The sequence below is a fragment of the Neophocaena asiaeorientalis genome, unplaced genomic scaffold, assembly GCF_003031525.2.
Source record: "Neophocaena asiaeorientalis asiaeorientalis breed wild unplaced genomic scaffold, Neophocaena_asiaeorientalis_V1.1 scaffold684, whole genome shotgun sequence".
Lineage (NCBI taxonomy): Eukaryota > Metazoa > Chordata > Mammalia > Artiodactyla > Phocoenidae > Neophocaena > Neophocaena asiaeorientalis.
The window spans coordinates 8,410,863-8,431,891 of NW_020174048.1; the positions used below are offsets into that span (position 1 = coordinate 8,410,863).

The 21,029-nt window shown below is 38.7% G+C and overlaps 1 protein-coding gene across 1 annotated transcript in view; it reads right to left on the bottom strand.

The window, feature by feature from the left end:
- The window catches only part of ITGBL1 (integrin subunit beta like 1), a 112,295-nt gene extending 106,380 nt beyond the window's left edge, over positions 1 to 5,915 (bottom strand). The window contains exons 1-2 of the mRNA XM_024754020.1: positions 5,771 to 5,915; positions 280 to 402 (exon numbers count right to left, since the gene is read on the bottom strand). Of these exons, the coding sequence (XP_024609788.1) occupies positions 280 to 402; positions 5,771 to 5,810 (163 nt within the window). The 5' untranslated portion in view covers positions 5,811 to 5,915. The remainder of the gene's footprint in view (positions 1 to 279; positions 403 to 5,770) is intronic.
- Between the last annotated feature and the right edge of the window lie 15,114 nt (positions 5,916 to 21,029).

Below are 21,029 nucleotides of genomic sequence, written 5' to 3' on the forward strand. Positions count from 1 at the left end.
ATCACTTTGCTGTACACCTGAAACTAACACAACATTGTAAATTAACTATACTTCAATAAATAATGGTTAAAGAATAAAATCTATTAAAAAATTTTAAGATGGACTAGTTTGCTCTGAATGCCTTAGTCTAACTTTCCCTATATGAAGTGTATTCCAAATAAACATAGGTTCAAGTTAAATGAGTAAACTTAGCACAGAAATTCATAGAAATAAAAGTGCAATGAAATAGGTGAAAAAATCAAGTACTTTTATTAACTTCTGCAAAGTTAATATACATACCTCCACATATTTCTTCTGTTTCATCATCTATGCATTCTCTATCATCACACTCACAAAATTTACCATAAACGAGTCCATTTCCATCTGAATTATCACACTTACACCTGCCACAGTGACATGTACCTAAACCATTAAAACAGAGCAAAAATTATTTGTTAAGTGCATATAAATTATAATTAATGAATTTTAACCTATCTCTTTCATAGATAAAGCCAATTCAAATCAATTTAATATTCCAGTTAGGTTTTACTGTGGGTATGAAGAGATAATGACATTCTTTCTTGAGATTATTGTAGCCCAGCAGTTATGTTTTATAGCACACAGCTATTATGATTGACCTCTAATAGTTTCATGAATCTGACCTCCCCAAGAGCAGAGCTACTTTATACATGTCCATCCAATCAATGCGTGAATGAATATCTTCTAATTACACCTGGGTCTTAGGTGAACTAAAGCAGAAAATTCTAAGCTTTGTGAGAGAAGTAACCTTGCTTATCTTCCTCACCAGTTATTTATTCAATGCTTTGCACAATATTTGAACATATTATTTATATAATGAATATTTGTAGAATTCATTATCAAATGCATAAATGAAAACCTTAGGTGTCCCTAATAATTTCATACCCACAGTGTTAAACTGATAGCCATGTCATTATGACTATGGGACCAGAGTGGGTTTTCTTATGCATAGAGTCCTGGGACCTCACCAAAACCTCAGGGCAGCTCAGGGTGATACAGAGGCACTGGAGTCATCTAGTCTACCACACACAACATACCCAGCCAAGTTTGAGGATTTGACTACAACCCCAAGAGTGATTTCACGGACAATAAAACAGCATTCAAATGATACTGAGAAGTAGAATGTCCATTTGAGGAGCTTCCTTTTTAATGCCTATTTTTAAATTTTTAATCGATCATCACAGCAGTCACCATAGAGTAATTGAGACTTTGCCATTCACCAGTATCATCCTAGACTCTGGAAATGCAACAGGAGATTGATTCAGCCATAATCCTCCTCTTAAAGTTTTATATGAGTAAAAAACAATGTGATAAAATCAGGGGAGAAGTGCAAACTGCTGCAGAAACACATAATAAGGGGATTTAACTGAGACCTGGTAGTCAAAGATAGAGTCCCTGGGGAATGGCTCTTAAACTGAGAACTGAAAGCCAAGTAAAAATAATAGCTAAGAGAATTGAGAAGGTGAAAAAGCCCACTTCCAGCAAGAAACAACAGTAAAGGCTCTGAGGTAAAAGAGGGAATAAGGGAAAAAAGAAAAAGACAGCTGGCGTATAGCAGAAAATAAAGTGGAAAATGTCATGAAAGGAAAAAGGCAACTAAAGATGCAGTTTACGGAAGTCTAAGAGGTCACATTAAAGATTTCCAACTTGAATCAAGCAGAAAAATGAGAAGCCATTGAAATATTTTCAACAAGGGAGTCATGTGATCAGGTATTCATTCCCACCCTGTTACTCTGGTTGTCATATAGAGAATGAACTGAAATGAGGCCAAGTGGATATGAGGGAATGTTAGTTCATTAGTCTGCAGGAAAGAAGATAGAGGCTGACCCAGGTCATGGCTGTGAGTTTAGAAAAAAGCAAACACACGTGGTGATATTTTCAGGAGAAAGAAAAGATGACTCGGTGACTGGGTCTGAGAGGTAAAGGATGGGAAGGAACCGAAGATGATACTATGGATATTTGAAATGAGCTACTGGATACTGGCAATTCTGTATGTGGTGTACCAGAAAGAGCACAGATTTAGGACTGAGGTAGATTTGCAGGCATATCCAGATCTTAATCTCCACTAGCTATACATATCTGAGGTCATTACTTTTACCTCTAACTCTCAAATTCCTTATCTGCAAATAACGTCTTCTTCATAGAGCTGCTGTGTGGATCAAGTGATAAATATATCACCCAGTCATCCATCTAAAAATGCTACTGTGTCTAGCACACAGTTGGGTTCTTTGTCGTCTCCCATTAAGACATTGAGTATATGTCTTATATATACTTGAGTATATCAGCCATATTCCCAAATATTTTCTCCAGACACATTTTATATTTATGGATCCCACCACTTCCTGGTTCCATACTCTCTGCATGATTCTGTTACACAGGTCACTTGTGATTTGCTATTCTCTGTAAGTGTTCTTTCTCTCACAGTCACATATAAATGGTGATTCTGCAGAATTTGAGCTTGTTATTTTTCTTCCTTGAGAATATTTGTGTGAATTTTACTTCTATTAAACTTCTTTTTATAAACGAAATTTATAAACTAGTTTATAAACTTCGTTTTATAAACTATTTTAATTTATAAAAGGTCATTTCCAATCTAACGCTACAATTCATGGTATTGCGTCATCTCATTTTGTTCTCTAATTATCACCCGTCTTTTTCATTTTCACATTTATGCTGTCTTTCAACCATCCACATATCCATTCATTAAATTTTCTCATTGCTTTATTATATTATTGGCGAAGTCATAAGTGCTATAGAAGATAATAAGATGGATAAAATTAAAACTAAGTAAATCATAGACCAAGAAGAAAGAGCAAGGTGATTGATAATTTTTACATATACATATATCTATATGAAACCAGATGACGCAAAGGCATTTGCAACAGATTTGTGACAAATGCTATAAAGATAGTATAAACCTCAGTCTGGCTCTGTGAAGGAGGAAAGGCACAGTAGGGGAGTAAGTTCTTGAGTTGGCACTTGATGTATAGATAGAATTTCAACAAGTGGAGATGGAGAAAAAACTTGTGATGTTGAAGAAAGAGCCTGGGCTAAGGAATAAGGATGGAGGATTTAACAGAGAAGAGTCTGGCTTTAGTTTGGAAAAAAGGGTAGGCTAAAGGCAGACAGTATAGGATCAAGAATATTGGTCAAGAATTTTAGAATTTATCTGTTGGAAGACCAGGAGCCCTTCATGGGTAGGGAGAGAGGTGTAACATAGTTAGGGCTACGTATGCAGTCATTGTTTTCAGGAAAGATGGGAAGGAACAGCCTCTGCCTCTGAATTCTACAACTTCTCACTGACGTCCCCCACAGGCTGGCTCACTCCAATCCACACATCTGAACTGTTCCTGGGTGATGCAGGAAGTTTACAACAGTTCAGAGACTTCCTGTCTTACTCATCAAGTAGAATTCACAACTGAGGCTCCAAGATACGGCATATGGAAGCCCAGGCAGAAGTGCCAGACTCGCGTGCTCATGCTGTGTCATCCTGCATCTCTTTCTTGGTTGCCAGTTAACTCAGTCTCTAGGATTGGTCTTCTGTTTTATGCTAGATTATTTTAGCTCTGACTTTTCATTCTGCCTAATATAGCTGCCTCTTTCTAGGATGACTCCCTGTCTTGAACACCAGCATATACTCCTGATGCAATGGTGCTGGAGCCTTGCTTTGCTCTGCAGACTGTGCCTTGCCATTCTGCGCCCCTACGGAGTCAACTTCTGGAACTCCTTTAGTCCCCAGCTCCATCTCCATCTCCCCCTGCCCTTCAGTCTTCTGCCCATTCCATACACCTCCTCTTCCCCTTCTGTTCCAAGCTGCTTCCTGCAAATCACACTGCGATATGAGGGGGAAAGATGAGTATAGAGAACTCAGACACTAATGCAGTTTGGGGGCAGTGGTCCTGAACTAGGCTGGTAGAAGTAGGCATTAAAAGAAAGCTATGTGACAGCAAGATCCCCAAAGTAAACCTGAAAGGCTTAGAAACTGAGAAGAGAGTAAGAGACAGAAAAAAAGATCGTGCTGCCTGTGGAAACTGTCTAAAGACACATTAAAGGATGTCGAAGAGATATGACAGCCAGACGTAACACTGCCCCTAGACTGGATCCTATACAGAGGTGGTCGCAATGATGTAAAGGGCATTGTTGGGTCAATTGACATAACTGGAATATGGACAGTAAGATTACATAAAAGTATTGTATCCATGTTTAAAAAAGAGAGGTAGAGATATCTTAGAAACGTATTTTATATCTTATCCAATGTGTTTCATCATCTATTGAAACAATTCTGTAGATTTTCTCCTTTAAGATGTGTTGATGTGGTGAATCATGCATTTAGATTCCTTAACATTGAAACATCTTTGGATTCCTAAACTAACCCCTATGTGGTTATAATGTGTTATTAAAAAGAAAAAAAATCCTGGATTTGAAAACCAATCAATCAATCAATCCATCCATCAATCTGAAAATAGAGTACAAAGAAACAAAACTGAAATTGATTTCAAGTCTTATTACTGAAAGAAGTTTGGAAAGCATGAAGTTTTCAAAACAAAAGAGGCTATATGGTGAGTGTGTGTGTGTGTGTGTGTGTGTGTGTGTGTGTGTTTAGAGGGTACCATGAACCGGAAGTAGAGAAATTCTACTGAGACGAAAAGAAAAAAGGAAGTGCTGGAGAGAAGCCAGGAGAGTATCAGTGAACACAGAAAGTAACCTGACCGTTAGCACTTTGGTCACGGTCCCGGTCCCCAGCTGCTCCACTCACAGCTTGCCTTGGCAGTAGACCTGATTGCTATTAGCAAAACACCCTACTGCACTGAATCTACACAGAGCAACTCCTGTCAATCAAAGACTGTGGAAAGCTTCCAGCTCTGAATGCAGAAGGACTCTGCCAACAATGGGAGCTTCAGGGGGGAAGATACTCATTTATGTAGTCAAACCCTGGCCTTCAGCATGCAGAGCAAGAGGCTCACACCCCTGGATCTACGTAAGAACTACCCAGAGAACTTTAAAAAAAACCACTATAGTCCATATCAGACCCCAAAGCAATTAAATCAGAGCCTCCAGTGTAGGACAGGAGCATTCTCAAGTTCAACCAGGGCTGAGAAAAAACTGACTTTGAGGTTCTACGTGCCCAACTGTTAAAAGAGTATTTAATTATAGTAACACTGGCTGAACACCATTGAAACCAAAACCACAGTTGTTGTGTTTTATATGATTTTGGTAATTAATTTTAACAGCTCCTCTGTAAATTTCTAAGAAATATTTTTAAATGATGTCTACCAGATATACAAATATTTTAGTCAAACAAAAATCTTGCTATCACTATATTCTGCAATGGTTTTCACATCCAGGGCATTGGAAACCCCCATTAGATTTGAAGAGTTTGGTTCTTTTTGATGCCAAGGTATAAATTCAAAGCACCCTTGATCTGTAACAAGATAATTAAGTAAGTTTATTCAAATCCTTTTTAAAAGGATTAATCCAGCATTCAAAATCATGGCTCACAATTCACCTAAAATGTTGTCAGGGTGCTGTTTCCAGTGACTATCCTACTTTAAGAAGGCATTTGGAACAGCTGGAGAGCATCAGACTTGCCAGTCTCAGCAAGAGGACATTTTTCCCAATTGATTTATCTGAATTTCACTTCAAAAAAATATGCTCAAAAGCAGTCTCACTCGGAGGTTCAACATCTCCCAACGCCTACATATTTCCATTAAAATTATTTCATTTAAGAATTCTCAGGGCATGGAATTCTTACCTGCATTAGAGCAGATGATATCTTGAGAATTCTTGCACATTTGGTTGCTCTGTTTCTTTGTCAGGTCACAGGTCTTTGGGTACTGGCAAGCGTCCCCAGACCATCCTCCATCACATCTGCACTTTCCACAATCACACGCACCGTGGCCTGAGAATTTAACAACATCCCGTTAGACTCAAATTCTTTTCCAAAGGAAACCATTACTGTATCTAAGGATCTTAAGAGTGATGTTGGTTCTGGACCGAGCTATAATCAATTCAAACACAGGTAAATGACAGTGACTGAGGGGTAATTCTATTTATATACCATATAATGAAGTATGTGGATTTTGCTTTCATAATCAACTTCGATATATCATTCTAAAAACATTCACTTAACTCATAGAGACATTAGGATAGATAATAAACCAGAGGTCTGAAAAACCACATGATCAGAAAATTTAGCACTTAAAGGAGTCCACCTAGCACCAGCATATTTAAGACACAAAAGCTCCGTAAAAACAATTTCCATTTAACTGCATTTTATAACACATGAAATTCCACTAAACTAAACATTGGCCTTATATTTATTTGAATTTTATATGTAATAAAATTGTATAGATATATTAAATACCACCTTGGGATAAGATTGACATGAAAAATAAGTATATATTTTGTTTCTTGATGGGGTAATCTGGTTCAAGAGTCAAAAGGATAAGAGCCATATTCATCTACTGCCACAAAAATTTCTCAACCTTCCATGCTCTCAAATCAACATTTTGCTGTTTTTATTGTTGTGGTTATTAATTTTATTAAGTCCTGCTTGAAGAATCCTGCTAATGTTTTATTGACTACATATTAGAAACAAATACAAAACACATACAAGCCTTGGTCTTTGCCCTCAAGGAACTTACAAACTGAAAAGTTGAGGCTAATATGCAAAGAGAATTGTGTTATCTTCAGCCAGAAATGTTTGTTGGACCTTATATTAAGTTGAGGGATGTAGTCTACAACCTATAGAAATAAGAGGGGAAAGATTTTCTACACTTCCTTGACTTTTAACTGGGCCTTGGAAGGTGAGTAGAGTTTGAATGGGTTACAGAGAGAAAATTCTTGTATTATTCAAGGTAACAGTACTACGTCTTAATGGCTGAAATTCATAGCCACAGTGGAATGGAATCATTGATCTCGGGCCAACAATCATTCGAGGTGGCAGCCAAAATCCACATGATGAAATCCAGATGGCCAGTCAGAATGAATGGCTCAGAGGACTGCCATTTGGGCATGCTTGGCAGAGCCTGTATCTGTGATTGGCTATGACTTTAAAACTCCCCTGCATGGGGCCCAGTCCATGTAAGTGTTTCTATTCCTGTTGCATTTTTCGAATTAATTATTCTATTTTACAAACAAAATCTTGCCTGCACCCTAATTGTGATTCATTTTATCAAGTGCACATTATTCTGTCAAATTGATTGTATCATCTTGCATTCCTGTCTGGTCCTACATGATATTGTCAATCTCAGCCAACTTGGTATCATTTACAAGCATCAGTGATCTCTCCTGCCAACCATCCAGTCTATTTATAAAAGTATTAAGCCAAATTCTTGAAGTGGCTAAGCCTCTTTTGGTGAATTAAGTATCTCAGTAACTGTAACGATTCTCTAATAATATTAGTGTATTAGGTTAAACCACATGAAGTAGCCACTTTTATAAGTTAAATGTCAGTCATGGTTCATCCCAATAAAAAAGCTCCATATCAACTGCAAAGAAAATAAAAATGCTTTAGAAGAAAATGAAGTATCTAGAATAAAAGAATACTCAGTGCTTCTTTTATATTGGATAGAACATCTTAAACTCCAAACTAAGGTATATATGACAGAGGTGGGTAATGGTTTGTGGGTCAAAGGTTACAGATTTTTGAAATGGAGGGAGATTTGGAAAAATAAGGAAAATGTACACAGATGATAGGAAAAGACTCATTCATCCCACACTGACCAAATGAAGCATCAGTAGAAACAATATTTTAGGTGCTTACAACCCATAGTCCATGGAGGTCCAGTTTCAGAAACTTCTTCCATAAAAGGTTCTATGATAAAATAAACATGGAAAGAGACATGCTATATTCTTCTCTTAGCGTGCCATGATATATATCAGCGCACTGAAGCCCATCAGAGGTCCTTTCATGAAAAAGCGATTTAACTTTATGTAGCATATACAATTTTTTTGATTAGGGGGCCCTTTTTCCTTACAACTTATACTAATATCTTGGGCACACACTGTGCCAGGTAATGTGTTTTCAGCTTTTCCTGTAGCATGTGATTGGAAGCAAAGATGACAGACAATGTAGGACAGGGTCCTCTGCCTTTATGTTCTTTCTAATCTTCATGCCCAGTAGGGCCTTCTTGATTCACTTTCCTCCATTTAGGAAAGTAAATGAGAACCGATTTTTTTTTACCGTCAAGAATTACCAAGTAATAGCCTGTACAACCTTACTTGGAGATAAATGTATAATTTTTTTTTAGAAAGAAAATAATCTTCTATTTCTACCCTTTATCCAAGGTTAATAAGAGCTTTGGCCAACTTCAGGGAATGAGGTTGCTGTATTATCCAAGCAAGGTAATCTCCATTACAGTGTCAATAACATGGCTTCGGCAAACATCTCATTTTGCAAAATAATTTATCCACTGTGTATTAGTTTGCTACGGCTACCATCCAACGTACCATAAACTGAATGGCTTAAAACAACAGAAATTTTCTCTCTCCCAGTTCTGGAGCCCCAAAACCTGAAATCAAGGTGTCTGCAGATCCATTCCTCCTGGAGCATCTGAGCAAGAAATTCTTCCATGCCTCTCTCCTACCTACAGATGGTTGCCTGTGATTTTGGTGCTCCTTAGCTGTGAAAGCTTTCCAGGCTCTGCTTCTGTCTTCACGTGGCTTTTTTCTCTGTGTGTCTGTGTCTTCACATCTTTCTCCTTATTGGTGCCCATCCTACTCCTGTAGAGGCTCATCTTAATTACACCTTCAAAGACTCTCTTCCCAAATGTCACATTGACAAGCACCTGGTGGTGGGATTTCACCCATCTTTTAGGGGCACACAATTTAAACCTCAACAGCTGCAGACAGTAGGCCCTGATTAGCCTCTTTCCTGCTGTATAGTCATGTACGAGATGGGATCATTTTTCTCTCTTAGATATGCAAATAAGTGGGCTAGAGCTGGCAGCAAGCCCCCTCCTCCCCGTTTCTATCCTACACAGGGAGGGCCTGAGAATTCCCACAGACAGCCCGGCCCAGGTCCACATGTGCTTCCACAGCTCTGCCAGCCCCTCCCCTGCCCTGCTCCTCCTGCGGTGGCTGCTCTCTGACCACCAGCTGAGCCTCAGGACATCTGCACTGCCACTGACTGGGGGGAAAGCCACAGCAGGCTCTGGAAGAGATTTGGGGACATTCAGGGTAGAAGGTCCTGGGTCCCAGGCACCTCAGCCTAGGGGAGCAGAGGTGGCAGGGCCCAGGGCTCCAGGTGGCAATGTCCCCTTGGCCTCTCAGGCATCCCATCCCACTCCGCCTTGGGAAAGGATGGCAGAGGAGGACCAGAGCAGAACCCCTCCTATTGTCCAGGTCGAAGGGTGGCCCTTGCCCAGGGCAATATGAAGTCCTAACCAGCAGAACATCCACCGTTCCCAGCTGTCTAGACCACTCCACTTCTGGCTCTTCTTCAGATAACTCTGTTTCCACAACTACAAAATACCGTCTTAAAACGAACCATCCAACATCCTTGAGAATAAATCTGTTGCCCTTCAAATATGTTCTCAAGGAGTCAAGAGAAAACAAACACACAAAACAAGAATGTGAGAGAAATGCCAGAACCACCCCCCACAAAGTAATAAGGATGAAAAAGCCAAAGGCTATTCGCATTGCTCCCAGGGCTGTGAGTAGTGTCGCCAGTCGCGGGAAAGGGAAGACAAGTCACGGTGGAGGGTAAAGTCCAGTAGTTTAGTCTCCTTTTTGGGTAAGAATATGGAGGCCTGGTCGGCTGGCTCCAGTGCTTCCAAGGTGAGCTAAAGCCTTAACCACCACGGAGCAAGGAAGGGCATTCCAACAGAGACAGAATAGAATGGGGTTTGTGACTCTTAAATAAACAATGCAACTGCAGCACTGCCACCACTACTCCGTGATCCCTTTTACCTGGGTAATGCAAACACTCATCTATTCCACTCGGAGTGATGATAAGATACACTAGTGTACGGTAGAGGAGAAGTTGATGCTTTTTTAAAAATGAAAACAAACTGTTTCCAATTGGAAATACTTTACCAGTATTGAAGAACTTTTAAAAATCAATTAGCCATTTGCATATACCAATGAAAAGTAATAGCACCTTTCTTTGCCAAACGAACAAACAAAAAAAAAGCTGAAAGGGATGGCACTTAACCCTCCTCCAAGTCTACTGATACTATGGATGCAAATAAACTGCCAAAATTAACATGCCTATTGGATTAGCTATATGTTTTTGGCTTCAAGTCTTTTTGAAGTCTTAAAAAGGTAGATAGATAGATAGATAATAGATAAATGTAGACATAGGTAGGCATAGGTATAGGATAAATGGATAAAGAAGCTATAGTGTATATATAAATAATATATATGTGTATATATATTATATATATATAGTATATATATATAATGGAATACTATTCAGTCATAAGAAAGAAGGAAATCCTGCCACTTGGGACAGATGAATGAATCTTGAGGGCATTATGCTAAGTGAAATAAGTCAGATGGAGAAAGACAAATACTGTATAATTTCACTTATATATGGTATCTAAAAATAGCCAACCAACCAACCAAACAAGCATAAGAACCAAACTCATAGAAAAAGAGATCAGATTTGTAGTTAACAGAGGCGGGAATAGGAGGGGAATTGGATGAAGGTGGTCAAAAGGTACAAACTTGCAGTTATACAATAAATAAGTACTAGGTATGTCATGTACAACACAATGACTATAGTTAATATACATACAAATATACTGTATAGCATATTCCAACGTTAAGAGAGTAAACCCTAAGAGTTCTCATCACAAGGAGAAAAGAACTTTTTCTTCTTTTTTTTTGTGTCTATATGAGATGACAGAGGTTAACTAAAGTTATTCTGGTTATTATTCTGGAATATATGTACATTATTATGCTGTACACCTTAAGCTTAGACAGCGCTGTATGTCAACTGTATCTTAATAAAGCTGGAAACAAATCGTGATGATTAATTATATTCCATGATTACTACTGACAACAATCCTATTATCTAGAGGAGGAGGATGTTAAAAAGTGATTCTCTCTGGATGTCAGATAAGCTAGGTATTCCACTGCTAGAACCACATGGTAACCCTGAAATAGATATTTTAACTTGAGCACTCAGTTGGCCCTGCAAATCTATTTGGTTTGGTCAAATAAGTAAACTCCCAAGACCTGCATTGTCTTATTGTCCAGTGGATTCAAACAAGCTCATTTAATAACAGACACACTCAATTTTTCTCCTGTTCTTTCTGAGCCACTATAGATCTCCCAGCCTCTCTAGGTATAAGAAACTAAAGAACAATGCCACATCTAAAATTCTAAGACAAGGATGCCTTAGCTAACTTTACAATTACTTCATGGTTTGCAATAGAAACTTGACCGTTCTCAAGACAGAGATACAAGTCCCTATTTTGCTTCTCAGGCTAATTACAAACTGCCTTCTTAGATATTTCTGTTTCCCATTTCTGAGAACATTACTATGTGAATGATGGAAGAATTCTGTGTAGAAGAGAGTTTTGCCCCAGAAATGGAAAGATCTGGGCTCTAGTCCTGCCTGGATGCTAATCCACCACGTAACCTTGATCAGGAAAATGGAAAAGAGAGGAAAGGAAAACTAACAATTACTGGTTTGCAGGTAGAGTGATAAGTACTTTAAACAGGCTAGTCTTTGCCATAAGAAGCCAGCGAGACAGATTTTTGTTTCCCTGTTTTACAAATAGGAGGAGCAAAGGGTAATTAGCTTGCTCAAGGTCACACAGTTTATTAGCTGAAAAGCTGTGTTTTTCCTGTTACAGCCAACATTATCCATTTAGTTGCAATGTAGTAAACGTGAGAACACCCTCTTGCTCTAGGAAAAGTGGTACCAGTAAAATCTATGGATTAGTGGCTTGATGACACTGTTTCCTTTTGTAACTCACATGCTCAGAACTGGATTACTCAATACACGTTGAAAGAATTCTAACAGTAAAATTATCAGATTTCACTATTTAAAATTAAATAATGCTAAAGATGGCAGATAGAAGAATTCAGGAATCTAGTTATCTAATTTCTCTAGACCTCAGGGTGCTGATCTGCAAAATTAAGAAATTGGACTGAATAACCCGAAGATTCCTTTCATCTTGAAAATTCCATACTATAGCCTCAATCATTTTCTTTTTCTTACAACAAACCAAAGTAGTTCCTTCAAATGGGGCATTCAACATATTAAATCAGGGTGGTAGTGGTGGATATTGTTACCAAATCTTGTTTGCTACTGAAAACAATCATGAAACAAAATCCTATCTGTTATTCAAAGTACCCATTAAAATACCACAGATTATCCTGATATGTTTATTTTTAAAGTGGGTTTGGGTGGAATACTGCTACAACTGGGGGATTTAACATTAGAATTCTGGTAACCTGAGACAATTATAAAATATAAATTATAGCAAATCAAGACACAGTGTCTTAGCTGAACCTTAGATGGCAAATTTCATAAGGTCAAACCTATAATATCATATTCAGGCAAGAATTATACAAACACACTCAGATACAAGCACTAGCTTGGAAATTCAGGAAACCTAGGTGTTCATACAGATTCTGCCATAGTTGGTCTCGTGACCTTCAACACGTGAGTTAATCCTCGAACTTTTCGGACTCAAATTTTTTTTTTGGTCTGGTAAGTTAAACATGTACATAAACTCAGAATTTCTCGAAGGTTGCAGAGTATCTATCTTGAAGGGGAAATGATTAGAACTGTCTTCTCTGCCGTTTCATCCACATTTCTCGAGAAGCTCGTGTTCCCTACTCTGCCCCATAATTAGAGCATGTGCTGTATTTCTCAGATGTCCTGAGAAGGAAAAGAGAGAGAGGAAAGACTATTGGACCAGATGATGGAATCTTTCAGTCCTCTATTCCTCCAGCTCCCAGTTCTACAAGTTTATTCATCAGAAATCTTTACAGAGATTCCTTCATTTTATTCTGTGAAAGAAAAATAAAAGGAGCCCTCACTTCCTTTGGTTTCTGTCTTGGTCTTTTGTCCTGTCTTGGGGTATTTTATTCAAGGGTGGCTCTTGATCTCAAATACACCAAATGACAGAAGCCACTCAAGCCTTAGACACAATATCCATCAACAGTATTTCTTAGCTGATGGAAATGAACTTAATCGAACTGGAATCTAAGAATCTCAAAATATTGTAACCAGACTAGGAGACCAGAAGTAACTGAAATCTCCTCAGTTTTACTAAGAACAAAATGAAACTCCCTGTCCATCATCACCTCCTCCTCATTATAGATAAATATGTATGTCAAGGAATCTGGTCAATGGAGATATGTGTACATGTATGTCTGTGTATACGTATGTACGTGTTTATTAATACACATATATGTGTGTATGTATATTTATATATGAGACTTAGCAAGACTCTAAACTTTGTCTTTTAATTTGGTTACCAAGAGCACTGGATGATTGGATGGTATTTATCAGCATCCCTCTCAATGTTGAGATTTTTTTTTCAGAACTCTGTGTATGTGCTGGGCTTCCTTGGTGGCGCAGTGGTTGAGAGTCGAACGCCTGCCAGAGTTCGAGCCCTGGTCCGGGAAGATCCCACACGCCACGGAGCAACGAAGCCCATGCGCTACAACTACTGAGCCCACGTGCCACATCCACTGAGGCCCGTGCGCTCTAGAGCCCGTGCTCCGCGACAAGAGAAGCCCGTGCACCGCAAAGAGGAGTAGCCCCCGCTCACCGCAGCTAGAGAAAGCCCACGCACAGCAACGAAGACCCAACGCAGCCAAAATATAATAAAATGAAAATATATTTATAAAAAATACTATATCGATAAAAATAATATGTTTTTTAAAAAAAGAACTTTGTGTATCTCTGACAAATATTAATAATATGCTGCATCTGGTTATGTTAGCCTTCTTCATCTCAAGCTGTGGTGGTTGTCTGCAGAGCAAACTCTGTTTATGCCCTTACGGCTCACAGCCAACATGGGGACGCTCTGTGTCCTCCAGAGGGCTGTGTAATGCCCTCCTGTGACAGACTGCCTAGGTTCAAGTCCCGCATCCAGAACTTGCTAGCTGGGTAAGCTTGGGCAAATACTTAGGCTTTTAGTTTCCTGGGTTTGTGACAAAGTACCACAAACTGGGTGACTCCCAACAATAGAAACTTACTGTCTTCATGATTCTGGAGGCTGGAAGTCCCAAATCAAGGTGTTGTCTTGGGACTGACATGTACACACTGCTATATTTAAAATAAAATGCATTTCAATGGGAAAGAAAAAGAAGTATCAGCTGGGTCATGGACTTTGAGATTCTGTGTACAATACTTCCTCATCTCTTCCTAGTTTCTGGTGGGGCTGACAATCCTTGGAGTCCTTTGGCTTGCAGCTGCATCCCTGCAACCTCTGCCTCTGCCATCACATGGCCCTCTCCCCACCTATGCCTGTGTCTCTTCTTCTCTACTTATGAGGACAGCAGTCATGTTGATTGGTGGATAGGGCCACCCTAATCTTTCTTTTTCAGCTTCAGAACAAAGGTCCTGACACAAGCTCGTGGCTTCCAAAATACGGTGCTCATCTCTAGATAAATTATAAATGAATACACAAATATAGGTAAATTCAATTTTTTGAAGTGTGATCAGGAGTTTGGAGATAAATGATTTAAGCAATGGATTTGCAAATGTATAAGAAAGATTCTATTTCTTAAGCTAGGTGGTGGAGACACAATATTGATCTTTTTAATTATTTTTTATACTTTATGATCATATTTTACTCAAAAATTTTAAAAAGAGAAAAACACATCTGTTAGAAGCAATACTCCTACAAGGGATGATGTTAAAAGGAGTGTTGTTTTAGGACTCCAGCAGCACTCAGGAGATGTCACCACCCTGACTCATATTCATAAAACACTGCATGGAAGAGACAGTAGGGTTAATCTTTACAACCTGAGGGTCTGTTAAGAGCTGGTAGAATGTAGCTGCCAATCTGAATGGGAGGACCCTATTATTCAGAAGGGTACAGGCTAAGCCAGGAAGCAAGGTGCAGGGAAGAGCTATGCACTGTCTGGGTCTCCAGGAAAAGGCACTGTCCCCTGCCCCCTCCGGGGGGGGGGTCGAGTACAGGACACAGAGAGATAGGGTTGTGCCCATTCCGGGAGATGTAACTTGACTCTGGACCATCTTAAAACAGTTTCAATAGAACAGAAATGGCTGTGAAGGTGCAAGTACCTGACACAGGCCACCACTGTCCTGCAGCAACTACAGGTACACCCAGAATCAAACCAAAAACCATTTTTATCGTAGGTGGAATGGGAGCTGTTATGAGTTGAACTGTGTCCCCACCAATTTTAGATGTTGAAGCCCTAACCCGTATACTTCAGAATGTAAGGTCACCGCAGATGTAATGAGTTAAGATGAGGTCATACTGGAGTAGGATGGGTCCTTAATCTATTGTGACTAGTGTCCTTATAAAAAGGGTACATCTGCACACAGAGAACGCCATGTGAGGATGAAGACAGAGATCAGGGTGATGTTTCTACTAGCCAGAAAACACCACTGATTGCGGACAAAACACCAGAAGCTCGGGAGAGTCATGGGAAAGGTTCTCCCTCATAACCGTCAGGAGGGACCAACCCTGCCGACAACTTGATCTTGGAGTTCTAGGCCCCAGAACTGGGAAACAAAATATGTCTGTCATGTAAACCATCCAGTTTGTGGTACTTTGTTACTGCAGCCCTAACAAACTAATACAGAAGCTCAAGGTATGGTTTTAAAGAATTATAGAAAAATGAAGGTGTATCATTTTACATTTCTGAGCTGAAGGTCTGAGGAAGTAATTGCCACCCACTGGCATAGTCAGCACATTTTAACCCACATGCTTAACAGATGACTCCATAAATAAAGGCTGACACTTACCTGCACCTTGGCAGAAACGACTAAATCTGAATGGTACCTTGTATACCCAGGACCATCCTAAAGGTGACATCAGAAGGCAAAAATCTCTAAACAAAAGTATATATTTCTCTTTGTCACCTTGTGTCAAAAGTCAATAGGAAAAGAATTCAACAGAAACCCCCCATATAATGAAACACACTGCTTATGGAATCACTGGGAAATGGGCAAAATGATTCTCTATGGCTTATCTTTCTAATCATTCTGCTTAGGATTCCTCCATTCCCCAAACCCTGTTTTCTAGAAAATAAAACCACTTTCTTTGTCTGAAAAGAATACCGCACCTCTCCTGTTAGCCCTGTTGCATTATTAAATTCCAGTGGGCTGTGGAAAGCCTCCCCTGTACAGAGCTTCCAAAATATGCCCAGAAGTGGACTTTACAAAAAGCCTGGACTTTTAATAATATCTACCTTTTAAAAAACCTATTTTTTAAAAAGAACTCTTTTATTGCTCCTTAAAGAAGTCTGTGCGATGGCGAAATCAAAGATTATGATCACCTTATGGTCTTCAGATGTTACGATCAAGCAATTCTTTGGTTATTTTCTCCTCATCCAACTAAACAGGAGCAGCTGGTAACTACTTTTTAATTTCCTTCTCAGTTCAAAAATTAACAAACATTTACATGTTCAGTCAACTTTAATGTAAATCCTCTAACTGCAAGGACTTTTCTGTTAATTCAGTAACTATCTAGGGTACCTCTGCCCTAAGCTATTATAAAGTGGATAGTGAATAAAAGTTGCTGACAGTTTGGTTCACTTGACTGGAAAAAAAAATGAAACCACTCTCTTGTAAGCAGGTAAAAGGACTTTAAATCATGATGTTTTCTACAATACAAAGATCAGTCACCAGAAAAAAATATGTGTCAGTAGTTGGCATGGAGACTGAATTCAGTTCATTATTATTCATTTTTAAAACTTTTTAGGAGCTCATGAAGTCATTTAGAAAATTGAAAAAAGGAACTTGTGGACAAGGTAAAATATTTTTAAACGACGTGTCACTTTTGGTTCCCTTTTAAAAAATTTTAAATCTAGATCAGTAGACAGAAAAATTAAATTGGAAATAAAGCCAGAGGGCAAGCGATGTTTTTTAGGATATAATATTCTGTCACACTTTTCTGATAGCCCTACCTCATTTCGGGAAGAAAAAAGAAACTAGACACAGTTCCTTCGACAAGTAGCTCTTTTAGAAATCGTATATATTGGAAGAGGAGGGGCAAACTTTACTGAGGAGTGTGTTCAGGGTATCAGAAGGAAAGGAAAGGTTGCTGTAATAGCCAGTGCACTCATTTTTTTTGAAACCATTTAAAGTCAAGGTATTTAGAGAACTGGAAAAGAAAATAACAACAAAGGTAGCCTTTGCTCCAAACAAAAGGAATATCTTCACATGAAAACATAAACAGTTCAAGGGACTTCCCTGGTGGTCCAGCCGTTAAGACACCATGCTCCAAATGTAGGGGGCCCAGGTTCGATCCCTGGTCAGGGAACTAGATCCCACATGGCGCAACTAAAGATCTGGCACAGCCAAAATAAATAAATAAATATTTTTTAAAAAAAGAAAGAAAATATAAACAGTTCAAAACTTACCGACTCCCAGGACCCCCTCCCTATTCTTGACTCATGAGCTATGTCATTCCCCATTCCGAAAGGTTATAGTTTTCATAATTCATAATAGAAAAGTCTAACCTACCATTCAATTTTAAAATATCCCATTTTAATCATTCTAGATAATGTATCTTGTCTTCCTTTTTTACAATGGTATAGAGATATTTACCCTGGAAAATAGCTTTACCAAACTATAATAGAATGCCTAAAATAACAAATATATATTAAACTTCTCAGTTGCAAATCACTTTAATTCATATTATCTTATTTGGTTATCAAAATGGCATGAAAAAAATAGAAAACCAGTATTACCATCCTCACTTATAGAAAAGGAAATTCTTGGTTAACGTCTTTAAATGATTCCTCCAAATTTCTAACCAAGCTCTCAAGTCGCCCACTCAGCTTAGGTACCCACAACGTTGAACAAGAATGAAATCCCCTAACTTCCTGTTCTTTCTTCCTCCTAAGTAACCCTCATCCACTCTGCCTCTTCTCCAGCCCCAGAGGCTGTGTCAAGGTCCATTCCTTTCAAGGAGCCTTGATTTCTTTGCCATCTGGTTCTCTGGGGGCCCTGCTTCCTCTCTCTCCTCTAGTTCAACCTCAGCTTCATTGTTAGCACCTTCCTCTTACACAATGAAATTGAACAAGCGTCTCCTGGTCTTTACAAAATGTAATCAACACTCCCTCTATTATACCCACGTCCCTATTTCTAGTCTCTATTCCAAGTCAATTCTCCCTTCCTTATTCAAAGCTCCAAATAGGTAGTTTTTCACTCCCAGTCTCACCTTTTATCTACAATTCGATTTCAAACCCACCATTCTACTAACATTTTTCTAACAAAGAAAAATTAATATGCTTTTTATTCCTTAATTCAATTAACATTTAAGTCCTTATCTTATTAGCTGCTTCTCAATCCTTTGGCATCTTCCCCTCTTTCTCCCACCCTCCCCCTCATCCTTCTCCACCTCCTTGCCCTCTTCCATCATGCCGGAACACACAGCATCAGTAAAATCATATTCCCCAGTGCATCTTACACATTACAAGGAAAATAAGACGAATGAAAAATACTGGAATATTTATTCTGAAGAGAGTTAATTACACCTAAGATCATCATTACATTACTGAACCACACTAAGTTTTAAGCAGGTTTGAACTAAGTCATGTTTAATTGTTTTCTTTTGTTTTATTTTTTTCCATTGGCATTCAGTAAGCAGTTGGAAACTAGGAGGAAAGCTCATGAGGAATGTCAGAGAAAATTTTAAAAGGAATTAAAAGCAATATTTCCTTTGCTTATCCAAATATTCAAGCCAAGTTAAATAATGTAAAGGTAAATCTGCCACATACACTCATTTATCAGTTTTCTTAAAATTTGCGACGTACTTTGTTCTTACCCTTCATTTAATTTTTTCTACCTAAAATATATCTTGCAGAGATTCTGTCAAGAACTGTGAAGGGGGGCTGAGATTTGATTTTCCTCTATTTGAAACTAACAAATTAGCCTGACACTGTGTCATGGATTCTGGAAGAAGACATGAGACTCTTGGGTCAGAGTCAAAGGACTTTATTACTCATATCAGTAGCAGTAATTGAAATCTCAATTTGAGTCAGTTACCTAAACCCCAGTCCCCACAAAACAACACAGGAGGAGCAGGGGATTCCTGCACATGTGGTGGGTTGCACTGTGGGAGAGAAACTTCCCAGATAGGGATCCTTACTCTTATATTGGGGAGTAAGCATGCCTGAACCTGCCACAGAAGGATACACTCTCTTATTACACTAGGCTATAAACAAACTTCCCTTTGCTCCAGAGGGAGACACCAGGTCTATCTTCCAAGGCTCTATGTACAAGCATCCATGAGAAGATATTCTTGAATGAAAGCAATCAGTACCTGTGTTGACAAAAAGTACAGTAACACAAGAGACCATGGAGAATTGTCTCCCAACACCTATTCATATCAACATCCCAGCCCACAGAGATCTAATTAACTCTTTCTAACAGATGCATAATATTCCACAGTATACACCACAACATGTAGCTATCCCTCATTGATTTGCACTTAACTAGTTTTGGTCATTTACCACTACAAACAATGTTGTCATAATGATTCTTCCTTAAACATGCATCTTTAAGCAGAAGTGTGAATAGATCTGTGGGATAAATTATTATAAGCAGAGTTTATGGATGAAAGGGTAGGCATATCATTAAAATTTTAATAGATGTAGACAGATTTGTTTCCAAAACTATACTAAATACACTCCCACCAACAATGTGTGAGGATACACTTGCCAACACACACCATAGAATATTATCAAGTAAACTGTGTCAAACTGAGCACCAAAAATTACATTGCATCATCTTTAATTTCTTTCATCAGTGTCTTATAGTTTTCTGCATACAGGTCTTTTGTCTCCTTAGGTAGGTTTATTCCTAGGTATTTTATTCTTTTTGTTGCAATCGTAAATGGGAGTGTTTCCTTAATTTCTCTTTCAGATTTTTCATCATTAGTGTATAGGAATGCAAGAGATTTCTGTGCATTAATTTTGTATCCTGCTACTTTAGCAAATTCATCAATAAGCTCTAGTAGTTTTCTGGTTGCATCTTTAGGATCCTCTATGTATAGTATCATGTCATCTGCAAACAGTGACAGCTTTACTTCTTCTTTTCTGATTTGGATTCCTTAGCCATTATCAAAAAATCTACAAACAATAAATGCTGGAGAGGGTGTGGAGAAAAGGGAAACTTCTTGCACTGTTGGTGGGAATGTAAATTGATACAGCCACTATGGAGAACAGTATGAAGGTTCCTTAAAAAACTAAAAATAGAACTACCATACGACCCAGCAATCCCACTACTGGGCATATACCCTGAGAAAACTATAATTCAAAAAGAGTCATGTACCACAATGTTCATCGCAGCTCTATTTACAATAGCCAGGACATGGAAGCAACCTAAACTGTCCATCGACAGATGAATGGATAAAGAAGATGTGGCACATATATACAATGGAATATTATTCAGCCATGAAAAGAAACGAAATTGAGTTATTTTTAGTGAGGTGGACAGACCTAGAGTCTGTCATACAGAGTGAAGTAAGTCAGAAAGAGAAAAATAAATACCGTATGCTAACATATATATATGGAATCTAAAAAAAAAAAAAAGGTTCTGAAGAACCTAGGGGCAGGACAGGAATAAAGACACAGATGCAGAGAATGGACTTGAGGACACAGGGAGGGGGAAGGGTAAGCTGGGACAAAGTGAGAGAGTGGCATGGACATATATACACTACCAAATGTAAAACAGATAGCTAGTGGGAAGCAGCCGCATAGAGCAGGGAGATCAGCTCGGTGCTTTGTGACCACCTAGAGGGGTGGGATAGGGAGGGTGGGAGGGAGATACAAGAGGGAAGAGATATGGGGATATATGTATATGTATAGCTGATTCACTTTGTTATAAAGCAGAAACT